The following is a 16,602-nucleotide window of genomic DNA, read 5'->3' as shown; positions in this document are numbered from 1 at the left end:
GTCACAGTTGTACACCAGGGGAATGTTCTACCTGGACGCAGGACGGACTCTGCCACACTGCCACACTGCCACCATGGCGGTGGCACCGCTGTACAAGGCAACTTCCTGATAATAGTGTATTGCTTCATAGTAATCAGGTGGAAGGTATTGACGTGTGACAGATTGCATACGCATGTTCCTGGCCGAGAGATATTTATTGTGTTAGGAACCATGGATAAATAAATTTTAAACTCTGTTGTGATGTATATCTGTTACTTAATCCCTCTTTTATCAATTTAGATTTGTTGTTCTTTTATCATCAACAGATGCTTGCATTACAAGAACAACCGCGCCGACCACCATCCTATTCTCAGTGTAAGTATATTGATCATATGTTTCACCAGATATTCCGTCTATCGACAGTCAACATATAAGGGAAGGAGCTAACAAAATAATACACTTTGATTTAATTCAATAAATCCTTCATCAATATAATGGCCGTGCAGGGGGGAATATACCACTTAACTTTTGAATCGGATAATTAGATACGTCATTTCTTTAAAATATACATGTTTTTCAGAAAGTTTCACAAACAATAGTAACATTGTTACCTTTTTTTCATTATGTTTATTAGATATTCGGGTAGCCTAGTGGTTAAAGTGTTCGCTCGTCACACCGAAGACCTGGGTTCGATTCCCAAATTTACTACCCAGGTACCCACCCCCTATTACCCGACCCTACCCGGGTACCCGCTGTAGGCCTCAAGAGAGAGGTACAAAATGTCTAATTGGGAAACGTTTGACCGTACTCCAGTCAAAATAAATTTAGATACATGTATAATCCGATCTGGTCATGCATACACTGATGTTGACTGAAGTTATATCATTATGCAAACATATAAAGTCAGAAGGAATTTGTGTATAGTCAGAAAGAAATTTGTGACTTATTGTGTAACCATAGAGTTCTAGATCATTTTTGACATTAAACAATATAATAAAATTTCATTAAATCATTAAATTTCAGATAATTGCCTGCAACTTACAATAGAAATAATTCTCAGATTCATTCTAACCAATTAAGATTGATGGTATTAATTACAGCAAACTATGGTTATCCTGAACTAGTTCGTTATAAGCATATATACAGCATTTATACAACAAATGGCTGGGGCTAAAAAATAAAATCATTATGTTGGTCAGTCCGTTATAAGCATGTTCGTTATAAACATAGCTTACTGTTAGATATCTTGTAGTAAGACATTTGATGTGGATTTCTTATGTTTAACACATTTATATATTAATTATTATCCTGCAAGTTTTTTTGTTGTAAACATTAATTACATTAGTTACAAAAATTATGCAAAATAATACATTTATTAATACAATTTGTGGTGAGAGTTTGTGTCAGTATTGCCACATTTGGTAGAATCCGCCACTATCAAAAGTGGAGAAGTTTATATACTACACGAAAGAAGCGGTGTATTATATATGTACTACACAAAAGAAGTTAAAGAAGACCCGATTAGTTTATATTAGTATAGTGACATGATGGATTAACCATAGTAATATGAAACACATATGGCCAGTAAGTAACAATTGATTGACACAGTTGAGTGACGCACATGTGGCTAGTAAGTGACACAGTTGAGTGGTGCACATGTGGCTAGTAAGTGACACAGTTGAGTGACACACATGTGGCTAGTAAGTGACACAGTTGAGTGACGCACATGTGGCTAGTAAGTGACACAGTTGAGTGGTGCACATGTGGCTAGTAAGTGACACAGTTGAGTGGTGCACATGTGGCTAGTAAGTGACACAGTTGAGTGACACACATGTGGCTAGTAAGTGACACAGTTGAGTGACGCACATGTGGCTAGTAAGTGACACAGTTGAGTGGGGCACATGTGGCTAGTAAGTGACACAGTTGAGTGGTGCACATTTGGCTAGTAAGTGACACAGTTGAGTGACACACATGTGGCTAGTAAGTGACACAGTTGAGAGAGTGACACATATGTGGCTAGTAAGTGACACAGTTGAGTGACACACATGTGGCTAGTAAGTGACACAGTTGAGTGGTGCACATGTGGCTAGTAAGTGACACAGTTGAGTGGGGCACATTTGGCTAGTAAGTGACACAGTTGAGTGACACACATGTGGCTAGTAAGTGACACAGTTGAGAGAGTGACACATATGTGGCTAGTAAGTGACACAGTTTAGTGACGCACATTTGGCTAGTAAGTGACACAGTTGAGTGGTGCACATGTGGCTAGTAAGTGACACAGTTGAATGGTGCACATTTGGCTAGTAGGTGACACAGTTGAGTGACACACATGTGGCTAGTAAGTGACACAGTTGAGTGGTGCACATTTGGCTAGTAAGTGACACAGTTGAGTGACACACATGTGGCTAGTAAGTGACACAGTTGAGAGAGTGACACATATTTGGCTAGTAAGTGACACAGTTGAGTGACGCACATGTGGCTAGTAAGTGACACAGTTGAGTGGTGCACATGTGGCTAGTAAGTGACACAGTTGAGTGGTGCACATTTGGCTAGTAAGTGACACAGTTGAGTGACACACATGTGGCTAGTAAGTGACACAGTTGAGTGGTGCATATTTGGCTAGTAAGTGACACAGTTGAGTGACACACATGTGGCTAGTAAGTGACACAGTTGAGAGAGTGACACACATGTGGCTAGTAAGTGACACAGTTGAGTGGTGCACATTTGGCTAGTAAGTGACACAGTTGAGTGACACACATGTGGCTAGTAAGTGACACAGTTGAGTGGTGCACATTTGGCTAGTAAGTGACACAGTTGAGTGACACACATGTGGCTAGTAAGTGACACAGTTGAGAGAGTGACACATATGTGGCTAGTAAGTGACACAGTTGAGTGATGCACATGTGGCTAGTAAGTGACACAGTTGAGTGGTGCACATGTGGCTAGTAAGTGACACAGTTGAGTGGGGCACATTTGGCTAGTAAGTGACACAGTTGAGTGACACACATGTGGCTAGTAAGTGACACAGTTGAGAGAGTGACACATATGTGGCTAGTAAGTGACACAGTTTAGTGACGCACATTTGGCTAGTAAATGACACAGTTGAGAGAGTGACACACATGACACATGTGGCTAGTAAGTGACACAGTTGAGAGAGTGACACACATGTGGCTAGTAAGTGGCACAGTTGAGAGAGTGACACATATGTGGACAGTAAGTGACACAGTTGAGAAAGTGACACACATGTGGCTAGTAAGTGACACAGTTGAGTGACACACATGTGGCTAGTAAATGACACAGTTGAGAGAGTGACACACATGACACATGTGGCTAGTAAGTGACACAGTTGAGAGAGTGACACATATGTGGCTAGTAAATGACACAGTTGAGAGAGTGACACACATGTGGCTAGTAAGTGACACAGTTGAGAGAGTGACACATATGTGGCTAGTAAATGACACAGTTGAGTGACACACATGTGGCTAGTAAGTGACAGTAAAACACATGTGGCTTGTCAATAAAACAGTTGAGAGTGACACAGGTGTGGCTAGTATGTGACACATATGTGGCTAGTAAGTGACACACAAGTGGCTAGTAAGTGACACAGTTCGAGTGACACACGTGTGGCTAGTGTTGTGTGACACAGCAGAGAGTGACACACGTGTGGCTAGTGTTGCGTGACACAGTAGAGAGTGACACACATGTGGCTAGTGTTGCATGACACAGAGGAGGAGATACACTATGATATACATCACTGCTGAGTAGCCATTGTCTTTTGTGGTATATCATTGTATTTAATGACTGATGAGTACTGGTTGGTTGACAGCAGAACAAGCTACACGTACCAGCAGCCATTATGTATTACCATTATATGTGGTTTGACAGGTCAATATAAGGCTGTCAGCTTCACCACTCTCCTGGCCCAGTGGCCATCATGGTCACAGACACACCAACTAACTCCAGTTATTAATTCCACACATTCATTACCATACAGACTCAACCAGCAAATCTTCTGGGAGACTGTGTTTAAGACAATTTGGAGACTGCCCTTGCACATTTTTCAGTCTCGGCATATGGTGTGTTGTCAACCTCCTAGCCTCCATGATGGAAGGCAATGTCTTGCACTGCAGACATACGTTCCTTGGCAGCAAGGATGATACCATGATTGGAAGCAACTGTGGAGGTTGTTGTGATTGCTTGTGTTTACCGACAGACTGGTTCTGGGCACCTCAACTGGTGTCATAGACACATTGTCTGCTTCACCTAATTTTGAGGTTGCCTAACTGCTATGTGAACTCCCCTTTCATTCCTGGAATGTTAACTTTAACGTTCAATCTGTGATGTGAGATCTTTGACACACGAACTGTGATGCACGATCTGTAATGTGTGATCTGTGACGTGTGAACAGTGATGTTCAATCTGTGATTTGAGATCTGTGAACTGTGACGTTCAGTCTGTGATCATGGTGATGTTCAATCTGTGATTTGAGAACTGTGAACTGTGACATTCAGTCTGTGATCATGGTGATGTTCAATCTGTGATTTGAGATCTGTGAACTGTGACGTTCAGTCTGTGATCATGGTGATGTTCAATCTGTGATTTGAGATCTGTGAACTGTGACGTTCAATCTGTGATCATGGTGATGTGAGATCTGTGTCACGCGAACTGTAACATGCAATCTGTGATGTACATTCTGTGACGCGGGATCTGTGATGTGTGATCTGTGACGTGACACAACAATCGTCTTTGTGTAGGAGGGGACACAGGTGGACCAGTCATCCATGATGGCACATGTTGCGGTGAAGAGTTGCATCCCTTGCTAGAAATCTATGCTTGTGGGTTTGAATCCAAGATGTTTCCCTGATTATGTGTCTAGGTTTTACGGCACCATGCCTTGCTCTTGGGTTTCACCAAAGTGGTACATATTTAAGACCGGCATCACTTAGGTCTTCCATCTCACATCAAGTTGACGTGTTATAATAAAGTGTCATATTGGTTATCTGTATCTAATAATGTCCAAGATAGATCCTAATAGCTATCTATGCTTGTTGCTCATAAATGAAACCTGAGATGTAGATCCCGTTAACTATCTACTCTTGTCATTCAGACATTAAACCTGAGATGTAGATCCCGTTAACTATCTATTCTTGTCATTCAGACATTAAACCTGAGATGTAGGTCCCGTTAACTACCTACTCTTGTCATTCAGACATTAAACCTGAGATGTAGATCCCGTTAACTATCTACTCTTGTCATTCAGACATTAAACCTGAGATGTAGATCCCGTTAACTATCTATTCTTGTCATTCAGACATTAAACCTGAGATGTAGATCCCGTTAACTACCTACTCTTGTCATTCAGACATTAAACCTGAGATGTAGATCCCGTTAACTACCTACTCTTGTCATTCAGACATTAAACCTGAGATGTAGATCCCGTTAACTATCTATTCTTGTCGTTCAGACATAAAACCTGAGATGTAGATCCCGTTAACTACCTACTCTTGTCGTTCAGACATTAAACCTGAGATGTAGATCCCGTCAACTATCTATTCTTGTCGTTCAGACATTAAACCTGAGATGTAGATCCCGTTAACTACCTACTCTTGTCGTTCAGACATTAAACCCGAGATGTAGATCCCGTTAACTACCTACTCTTGTCATTCAGACATTAAACCTGAGATGTAAATTCCGTTAACTATCTACTCTTGTCGTTCAGACATTAAACCTGAGATGTAGATCCCATTAACTATCTATTCTTGTCATTCAGACATTAAACCTGAGATGTAGATCCCGTTAACTATCTATTCTTGTCATTCAGACATTAAACCTGAGATGTAGATCCCGTTAACTACCTACTCTTGTCATTCAGACATTAAACCTGAGATGTAGATCCCGTTAACTACCTACTCTTGTCATTCAGACATTAAACCTGAGATGTAGATCCTGTTAACTACCTACTCTTGTCATTCAGACATTAAACCTGAGATGTAGATCCCGTTAACTACCTACTCTTGTCATTCAGACATTAAACCTGAGATGTAGGTCCCGTTAACTACCTACTCTTGTCATTCAGACATTAAACCTGAGATGTAGATCCCGTTAACTATCTACTTTTGTCATTCAGACATTAAACCTGAGATGTAGGTCCCGTTAAGTACCTACTCTTGTCATTCAGACATTAAACCTGAGATGTAGATCCCGTTAACTATCTATTCTTGTCATTCAGACATTAAACCTGAGATGTAGATCCTGTTAACTATCTACTCTTGTCATTCAGACATTAAACCTGAGATGTAGATCCCGTTAACTACCTACTCTTGTCATTCAGACATTAAACCTGAGATGTAGGTCCCGTTAACTATCTACTCTTGTCATTCAGACATTAAACCTGAGATGTAGATCCCGTTAAGTACCTACTCTTGTCATTCAGACATTAAACCTGAGATGTAGATCCAGTTAACTATCTACTCTTGTCATTCAGACATTAAACCTGAGATGTAGATCCAGTTAACTATCTATTCTTGTCGTTCAGACATTAAACCTGAGATGTAGATCCAGTTAACTATCTATTCTTGTCATTCAGACATTAAACCTGAGATGTAGATCCCGTTAACTATCTATTCTTGTCATTCAGACATTAAACCTGAGATGTAAATCCAGTTAACTATCTATTTTGTTAACTATCTACGCCTGTCGATCAGACTTTAAGGCTGAGATGTGGATTTCCTATTGTTGTCCAATCGGTTTCAGCTGGAATGTCTGAGGACAGTGACTACACCAGCGATGTCAACTTCCCCTTACAACACCAGCACAACACATCAGCGCACCAGTACCGCAGCCACCCGGACCACCCCTACAGGTTGCGGGAGGATCGCGACTACCCTCGCTTTGACTCGTTTGACCGCTCATTTGACAGAGGGTTTGAACGGGAACCAGACTACTACCAAGATGGCGGCATGTACCAGCCAGGCCGAAGTGACACCGACTCAGAACCCTTGTACTACAATAGTCGACCCAACAGTCGGCCGCAATCTTTCATTAACGACAGGTAAGCAGTTAGATTGTAATATGATCATTTCTAACCCCTACAATAAGATTTGCTTGTAATTGCTAAACTCCTACCACTGTTTATCTTCCCGAGGCAAGAGTGTCGACTAGCCTTTTTATCAAAGTCTTGTTTCCACCCTTGCCACATCAAGCCCACTTTCCTGTGCTAAATATGATTGGACTATCAAGGCACTATCCTTATGGTAAACCCTGTTTTGTGGTTTGGAGTTGTTCAGCAATGTTGGTTTTGTGTGACTGTTAAGCCTTACTGGAGTTGATGTTTTGAATGTTAGATGAGTTTTCTACCTCCCACTGTTTCAGTATGATGAGCCCTGCCAGGTGAGCTGTTTGACACAGTTCAGTAGATCTCCCTGTAGTGTCTGTACATAGTACATCTGCATGATAAACAGTGCATGCTTTTACCTGCCGTCTGAAACTAGGGGACCACAGAAGCCGATACATTTAGTCCTTGTTCTGGGAAAACTAGTAAAAGATTTAATCATCCACATGTCCTTTAGATATGACACTTATTGGTAGCAACATTCTGAACTGAGTAAAACAAGTTGCTATTGAATTGTTTTATTGTATATTATATTATAAGTATATTGAAATGGTTGTTTTGGCTTTGCACCTTTATTCAATCAGATCTTAGTGCTGGCTACTGCTACATGAAGATCCTACTTCAGGTCACATCAGAACAACATTTCGCGATCTTTGGCCAACCAATGAAATGACAGGAAGTTGACATTTGCCAATCAAAAAGCAGCTTTCTTAAGCTTTACTGCACTAGTTTCAAACTGTATGGTGTCTTCCTTTTTAGACTACACTTTGAGAACTATTTTCACAAACTTCGCGATTCAAAATATGGAAACTGAACTAAAGAAAATTCTGGAATGTCTAATTGATGGCCAAGATTGTATGGCAGTACTTCCCATTGGTTATGTAATGTCTGTTTTGTTTCAAATGTGTATCCCATTAAAACGAGAGGGAGACAATGATTTTGACGGGATCAGTTGTACAGCCCGTGACTTTCGTCTGGAAAGCATACTGTCAGCCTTTTAGGTTTGCATGATTAGAAAACACATTTGGGCTTTCACTTTTGTGATCTTGATAGCGACATTCTGATTGGTTCGATAAAAGGTGCTTCTGATGTGACATGTAATGGAAGGTCTTTAGATCTACTTGTATTTGTAATGGAAGGTCTTTAGATCTACTTGTATTTGTAACGGTAGCAAGCACAAGGATCTTCTTTAAATGAGATTGCACTTTTATGTAAACTGCTGTCACAGCATAAGTAGGGTACACAGCTTATGCCACGCCTCCTTGCTGGTATGATCTGAGTGAACTTGCCCACACTTATGGTGTCCAGTAGGTAGCCAGTGTAGTCATCTTGTTTGTAGGTTATTGCTTTCTCAGGTGACCACGACATTCCTTCAGTAGTTGTAGTTAAAGGTCACTGTTCATCTCACAGACTGACTTGCCTCAAATGTAGTACATCTTTGTTCTTTTAATTAGTTGCCATCCATTTTGAAAGCCTAATTGAATTGTGATACAACGAGCTGGAAACTCCATTTCGATTGATTGGGCTCTTTGTATATCAAATTTCCTCCAGTCATCTGTTTTTCTCCTTTTTTCTTCTGCATGTTTTAACTTGTCTTTATTACATTTTTTATCAAAAGACGATCAGTGTTAGTTATGCTGAACTTCCTTAATGGCAATAATGTAGGCTTAGACGGTGGAAATTTTAGAGAGTAAAATTGTGATTTTTAGTACCCTGGTTTGCCTTGTCCTGCATCAATCATTTACAGGTTGTGGCATTAAACAACACTAAGTTTTGTTATTTTGTCAGATTGTTGTTCTTCAAGGTTTTGTGTTTGATGTTCCTGATGTGAAAAGAATTTTCCAGTGAATACACTGTATGTTTGGTCTTCCTGATAATGTCTCTTCCATCAGTCAATACACTGTGTGTTTGTTCTTCCTGATGGTGTCTCTTCCATCAGTCAATACACTGTGTGTTTGGTCTTCCTGATGGTGTCTCTTCCATCAGTCAATACACTGTGTGTTTGGTCTTCCTGATGGTGTCTCTTCCATCAGTCAATACACTGTGTGTTTGTTCTTCCTGATGGTGTCTCTTCCATCAGTCAATACACTGTGTGTTTGGTCTTCCTGATGGTGTCTCTTCCATCAGTCAATACACTGTGTGTTTGGTCTTCCTGATGGTGTCTCTTCCATCAGTCAATACACTGAGTGTTTGGTCTTCCTGATGGTGTCTCTTCCATCAGTCAATACACTGTGTGTTTGGTCTTCCTGATGGTGTCTCTTCCATCAGTCAATACACTGTGTGTTTGGTCTTCCTGATGGTGTCTCTTCCATCAGTCAATACACTGTGTGTTTGGTCTTCCTGATGGTGTTTCTTCCATCCGTCAATACACTGTGTGTTTGGTCTTCCTGATGGTGTCTCTTCCATCAGTCAATACACTGTGTGTTTGGTCTTCCTGATGGTGTCTCTTCCATCAGTCAATACACTGAGTGTTTGGCCTTCCTGATGGTGTCTCTTCCATCAGTCAATACACTGAGTGTTTGGTCTTCCTGATGGTGTCTCTTCCATCAGTCAATACACTGTGTGTTTGGTCTTCCTGATTGTGTCTCTTCCATCAGTCAATACACTGTGTGTTTGGTCTTCCTGATGGTGTCTCTTCCATCAGTCAATACACTGTGTGTTTGGTCTTCCTGATGGTGTCTCTTCCATCAGTCAATACACTGTGTGTTTGTTCTTCCTGATGGTGTCTCTTCCATCAGTCAATACACTGAGTGTTTAGTCTTCCTGATGATGTCTCTTCCATCAGTCAATACACTGTGTGTTTGGCCTTCCTGATGGTGTCTCTTCCATCAGTCAATACACTGTGTGTTTGGTCTTCCTGATGGTGTCTCTTCCATCAGTCAATACACTGAGTGTTTGGTCTTCCTGATGGTGTCTCTTCCATCAGTCAATACACTGAGTGTTTGGTCTTCCTGATGATGTCTCTTCCATCAGTCAATACACTGTGTGTTTGGCCTTCCTGATGGTGTCTCTTCCATCAGTCAATACACTGAGTGTTTGGTCTTCCTGATGGTGTCTCTTCCATCAGTCAATACACTGTGTGTTTGTTCTTCCTGATAATGTCTCTTCCATCAGTCAATACACTGAGTGTTTGGTCTTCCTGATGGTGTCTCTTCCATCAGTCAATACACTGAGTGTTTGGTCTTCCTGATGATGTCTCTTCCATCAGTCAATACACTGTGTGTTTGGCCTTCCTGATGGTGTCTCTTCCATCAGTCAATACACTGAGTGTTTGGTCTTCCTGATGGTGTCTCTTCCATCAGTCAATACACTGTGTGTTTGTTCTTCCTGATAATGTCTCTTCCATCAGTCAATACACTGAGTGTTTGGTCTTCCTGATGGTGTCTCTTCCATCAGTCAATACACTGTGTGTTTGTTCTTCCTGATAATGTCTCTTCCATCAGTCAATACACTGAGTGTTTGGTCTTCCTGATGGTGTCTCTTCCATCAGTCAATACATTGTGTGTTTGGTCTTCCTGATGGTGTCTCTTCCGTCAGTCAATACATTATGTGTTTGGTCTTCTTGATAATGTCTCTTCCATCAGTCAATACACTGTGTGTTTGGTCTTCCTGATAATGTCTCTTCCATCATTCAATACACTTCAACAGTTCAAACTGATTGCTGATAAAGGACCTTAGTACTGATAAGCCTAAACGATTCATAATGACCATGAAAAAAGTGTATTAAATTATGTCAAGTTACTGCATGGAGATTGAGGTCAGGACGGTTCTCTGGCCAGTGACTGAGACCTGTATCAATTTGGGATTTCCTCCCATATCATCCAGGCATGGTGTGATGTACTGCTCAAAAGAAGTTAAGGCACCTCTACACAGGGCTGCGACCTTTGTGCCATCTTTGAGCGATCAAAAACTGGCAAGGATGCTCAATGGTCGCTTAAACCCAGAAAATCATGTTTCCATGTAACTGTTGTTCAGCAGTAACTGCTCGAGTTGTTCAGCATCTGCAACCACAATCAAACACTGCAGGTACAAGCCCTCTATTTATAGGCAGGCTGAGGAGGCACTACAGGTAGCTCAAAGGAGGCAGATAAATCGCAAAGAACAATGAAAAACAAAGCGTGGTTTATTGCACGATACAATATTATTCTGTCATGACATCATTTCTGGAGATTTGAATAAGTGCTTGAAACTTGATTATGTCATATATTGGACGATGGTATTTTTGAGAGGAAAGTGTCTTGTAAGTTGTTCGCCATAGATGTGGCTCGGCTACACACATCAAAGCAGTGGTGAACGATTGCATCCAAACGTGGTAGAGATATGGCAATCAGTGTTAGGAGAAAAGGTACAAAAAATCGACATGAGGATTGTGAGAATCTTAACCACCTATTCATAAAAAGTACTTGTCCTATGTTTACGAGGGAGTCAGGGAGTCAGGGAGTCATCAATATTAAAATGAGGGTAAATATTTTTCAAGCTTGTACATTTTATCAACATCCTTAAAGAGGCTGTACATTATGTTGATATCACATATACGAGGGAAACAACTTGTAATCGTTGTTTATCATACAATGAAAGACTGCACTGAGAATATACCACTCGGGGCTGCACACCTCATGGGTTTTTCTCCCTGCAGTGTTTTATTGTGGAATAAACAACTCTTAAATAACATACTTCACTGAACAAGGTGTTACCAGCTGATGTGTCAGCTGTGTTGATTGAAACTTTTGATAACCATGACAGCCACTATTAGCACTTGTCTCTTTCTCTAAACTGCTCTGTGGCTTGCCCTAAAAGGGCAGTCTCAATTTCAAGAAATTAACATTTAGAAAATGGAAATCCTTCAGCCTCAAGAATTTGCTAAAAAATGTAATTATTGATCCATTGTGTCCACAAACATTAATGGCCTCACTTGAATATTTAAAAAAATGATGTGTTTGGACAAAAGAATTATTTTAAAAACACATCAGGAGCAACAATTTTATTTTTGAATAAAAACTCCACCTTAATCAAGTACTTGTTGAAAGAAAATCTTTCAGAGCTTATACATAAATGAGTGAGGGTGAATGTGCCTGGTACGAGTGGAGGCTGGAATTCCCTGAGCCTAACTGCAAAGGATGTATCATACACGCTTAAAGGGGAAGTGTACACGCAAAAATCACTTTCTTTCTTTTTCTAAACAAAACGCAATTTTAGAATTAATTAGTATCTGTGTTTGAAAATATACACTCATTTTTTTCACAGTGAACGTAGGAAGCTCACAATAGTGTGAAAATGATATGCCGTTATGAGGCCTTCGTTTTTCGAGCTAAACAGGCCTGAGTTATCCCCCTTAGATTATGACGTAATTGGTGCCAATTCAACTGGGTCCCTGTCTATTCTCAACGCAAAAGATATCAAGTACCAGTTTGCGGTAAAACAACATGGCCTACGACACACTCCGGCGCAGTGGTGACTCAGCATAACACTATGCTGGCTGGCATCTGAGACGCTAGAATCACACATCTGGACCTACACCACGTGAAGCGGCTCTAACAAAGCAGGATGACGTCATAATGTTTATCAATTGGCACCAATGACGTCATATTGCAAGGGGCATAAGCCATGGTGTTTTTGTTGTGGAAATAGAACACTTGGTAAATGTGAAAAATATAAATCGTTTTAATGCGAAAAATATGTTAATTAATTGTGATATTTTTATATTTTTGTCTATGACACTTCTATGTTAACACTTTTAATGTGGAAAAAGTACAAGAAAAATAGGTTCATTTCCGTGTGAACTTGCCCTTTAACACTTTGCATGTATTAAGTACAATGCTTACCATACATATAGGCTGCATTTGAACCAAGTGTGCAACCAGGCAGCATAATTTTGTAGGAATCAAAGTGACTGGGAATTTTCTGTGAAGTAGCTACTGCATTGTCGTCAAGTATCTCCAACTAAAAGGGTAAACTCAACAGCTATCCATGTGTACATGTTGTCAACTATAGGGACTGATGCTCCTTCCTTTGCCACTGTTAAGAGGTGGGAGTGAGTGAGTGGGTTAACGTCTCGATTACCAATATTCCAGCAATATCATGGACACTAGAAATGGGCTTCACACATTGTACCCATGTTGGGAATCGACCTCGGGTCCTCGGCATGACGAGCGACCGCTTTAACCACTAGGCTACCCCACTGCCCCCGTTCAGAGGTGGGAAGTCGAACCGAGAGGGCAAGAGAGTACCTCGAAGATGATCCAAGATCAGGAGGACCCCCAACTGCCACCACTAAGGACAATGCTGATAAAATACATGATATGATTATGAATGATTAATGACTCACAATACAGTAGGCATTCCTCCTGAGAGAGTTGACAACATTCTAAGGAATGAACTGGGTATAACAGGTTTCAGCACGCTAGGTTCCAAGACTTCTGGCACCAGGTTCATCACCTCTCATGAGAATTTCATCATTTTTATGCAGAGCCAGGTGATATGTTGAGTGATTTGTAACCATTGATAAGTCTTGGGTTCACCACTATCATCCAGAGACTAAAAGTCCAAGCAGTGGAAACATCTAACGTCTCCTTCTCCAAAGAAGGCAATGTCTGTTACATCTCCTGCCTTCCATTTGACTACTGGATGGTGTACCCCCTCCCGAAAAGTCTGACCATTAATGGCCAATATTATGCTAATCTGCTTAGGCAACTGTGGGAGAATATCAAGGATAAATCTCATGGAATAGTCACTAAAGGTGTGTTGTCCAACGTGGACAATGCACCTGTGCAAAAGTCTGTTGCTGCCATGGCTGTAGTGCATGACTGTGGCTTGAACACCTCGATATTCACCAGATTTGGCACCATCAGATTCCCATCTCTTCTCAAACTTTAAGAAAGAACTGACTGGCAAGCATTATGCAAATGATGATGACATCGTTTCTGCTCTGGAGGACATTTTACACCGACAAGTGGGACGAGTCACTCATGCATCGTTGGCAAAAATAATCGGCAACCAACACCACGACCGCAGTCCATCATAGGGCTCTGAACTTTTCAGCCGCCCATCATTCAGTGTCCTTAGGCATTATGGTAGTGAAGTTAGCTCTACATTTTAAACTTTACGTATTATATATATGAGATGCTTGTAGTAAGAGGCGACTGTGCTTGTTGTAAGAGGCGACTATGCTTGTCGTAAGAGGCGACTCACAGGATTGGGTGGTCATCCTTGGTTGAAGCATTTCATCGTATCCCAATTGCATTGATCGATGCTCATGATGTCATTCACTGGATTGTCTGGTCAAGACTCGACTATTTACAGACTGCCGTCAAATAGCTGGAATATTCCCCCCCCCCCCCCCCCCTACAAACACACACACATCAGTGGAGACTGGGTTTTTATCCCACTTTAGCCATGAATATGATCTTTGATAGGTTTCACTAAAGTGTGTATAGGTGCAACTGCTATTGGGCCTTTTTCTCACATTTAGATGAAGTATTAACGAAATCTTCTTCAGAGTGGCTACATGGTCACTCATGAGGGGAATACTTAAGTTGATGTAGTTTATTAAACTCTTAAATGAATAGATTACAACAGTTGAGCTAGGGTTTGTTAAACAACATGCGGTCTGAGAAACGTTTTGCCAATATTTTTTCACTTCTTTTTTATCTTTGTGCACCTTTTCATAGACTTCACAGGTAGTATATTAAAGCTTGCCATTTGCATAATGTGAACACATTTTCTTTACTTTTTGAAACTAGAAGTGGTGAGTTTCTACTCATATTTAATTTTCCACAGGGAAGCTGGGGCAAACAAGTCCCCTTTACCCATGCTGGACACCAGACCTGACTAGCATCGGGAGTAGAGGTTGTCAGTATTGTGATCTGACAAACTGTGTGTCTTTGTACTGTAACTGCTGGGATCATTGTTTATGCTAACACCCACTTGTGTTTCCAGTCTGCTACTTCAGTGATAATATTTCTGACTGTGGTCACCTAGTTTCTACACAGTCATGCTTCTTTTTCAGCCCAGCCATGAGTCGTAACTCTTCCATGAACATGAGCCGACAGAGCACCCAGGATTACAGGTCAGTAGTGAGGCCCTAGACTTTAGCTGGGTATTACAATGAGGCCCTAGACTTGAGCTGGGTATTACAATGAGGCCCTAGACTTTAGCTGGGTATTACAATGAGGCCCTAGACTTTAGCTGGGTATTACAATGAGGCCCTAGACCTTAGCTGGGTATTACAATGAGGCCCTAGACTTTAGCTGGGTATTACAATGAGGCCCTAGACTTTAGCTGGGTATTACAATGAGGCCCTAGAACTTAGCTGGGTATTACATTATGAGGCCCTAGACTTTAGCTGGGTATTACAATGAGGCCCTAGACTTAAGCTGGGTATTACATTATGAGGCCCTAGACTTTAGCTGGGTATTACATTATGAGGCCCTAGACTTAAGCTGGGTATTACAATGAGGCCCTAGACTTAAGCTGTGTATTACAATGAGGCCCTAGACTTTAGCTCGGTATTACAATGAGGCCCTAGACTTCAGCTGGGTATTAATATGAGGCCCTAGACTTTAGCTGGGTATTACATTATGAGGCCCTAGACTTTAGCTGGGTATTACAATGAGGCCCTAGACTTGAGCTGGGTATTACAATGAGGCCCTAGACTTCAGCTGGGTATTACAATGAGGCCCTAGACTTAAGCTGGGTATTACAATTAATGAGGCCCTTGATTTTAGCTGGGTATTACAATGAGGCCCTAGACTTTAGCTGGGTATTACAATGAGGCCCTAGACTTTAGCTGTGTATTACAATGAGGCCCTAGACTTTAGCTTGGTATTACAATGAGGCCCTAGACTTTAGCTGGGTATTACAATGAGGCCCTAGACTTTAGCTGGGTATTAAAATGAGGCCCTAGACTTTAGCTGGGTATTACAATGAGGCCCTAGACTTTAGCTGGATATTACAATGAGGCCCTACAATTATATCCTTGGCACAGCCAGGATATTTTTACTCGAGAGAACAACCTGGTCGTATTTGCACATAATGAAAATGTGGTTTTCTGGTATGTTTTTTCGAGAGAGAAACAATTTGGGATTAAACAGAACAAATTTTGCGTAAATGTTTCATGAATGTCTGGTACAGCAGTAAGAAAAGGATCAGGTAATTTGTGAACTCATATTTCATTTCATTTAATCCTGGATTGGTCCTTCTCCCGAAAAAAATATACCAGCATTTTGAAACCCTAAAATCATTATGTATAAATGCGTTTTGGCCATGGAAAGGATATCTTTCTGTAATACTGAGAGTCTAGTTAGTGTTAGTACTAAACTGAGACATATATATATGTAAAAATATATCTGAGTATTACAGTGAAACCATGTATGTAGCCGGTGAGTGAGTCGGTGTGATTGTTACTAAGACCCACGGAATGTATCAGAGTACTAAAGTGATGACCTACGGTTTACCTAGTAAGTGAGACCCAATGATTACATCTTAGTATTAAAGTGATGACCTAGGGTTTACCT

General features: G+C 40.9%; 1 protein-coding gene across 2 annotated transcripts in view; it reads left to right on the top strand.

Annotated features, from left to right (window-relative positions):
- LOC124123945 (protein unc-13 homolog B-like) overlaps nt 1-16,602 on the top strand; it is a 212,886-nt gene that overhangs the window by 103,396 nt on the left and 92,888 nt on the right. For both annotated transcript variants that reach the window (XM_048394578.1, XM_048394571.1), the window contains exons 7-10: nt 306-354; nt 6,733-7,030; nt 7,351-7,368; nt 15,096-15,155. In XM_048394578.1, the coding sequence (XP_048250535.1) occupies nt 306-354; nt 6,733-7,030; nt 7,351-7,368; nt 15,096-15,155 (425 nt within the window). The remainder of the gene's footprint in view (nt 1-305; nt 355-6,732; nt 7,031-7,350; nt 7,369-15,095; nt 15,156-16,602) is intronic.

This window comes from Haliotis rufescens, unplaced genomic scaffold (assembly GCF_023055435.1).
Source record: "Haliotis rufescens isolate VD_foot unplaced genomic scaffold, xgHalRufe1.0.p SCAF_1, whole genome shotgun sequence".
NCBI classification, from domain to species: Eukaryota; Metazoa; Mollusca; class Gastropoda; order Lepetellida; family Haliotidae; genus Haliotis; species Haliotis rufescens.
This window is presented reverse-complemented; position numbering and strand designations above follow the sequence as displayed.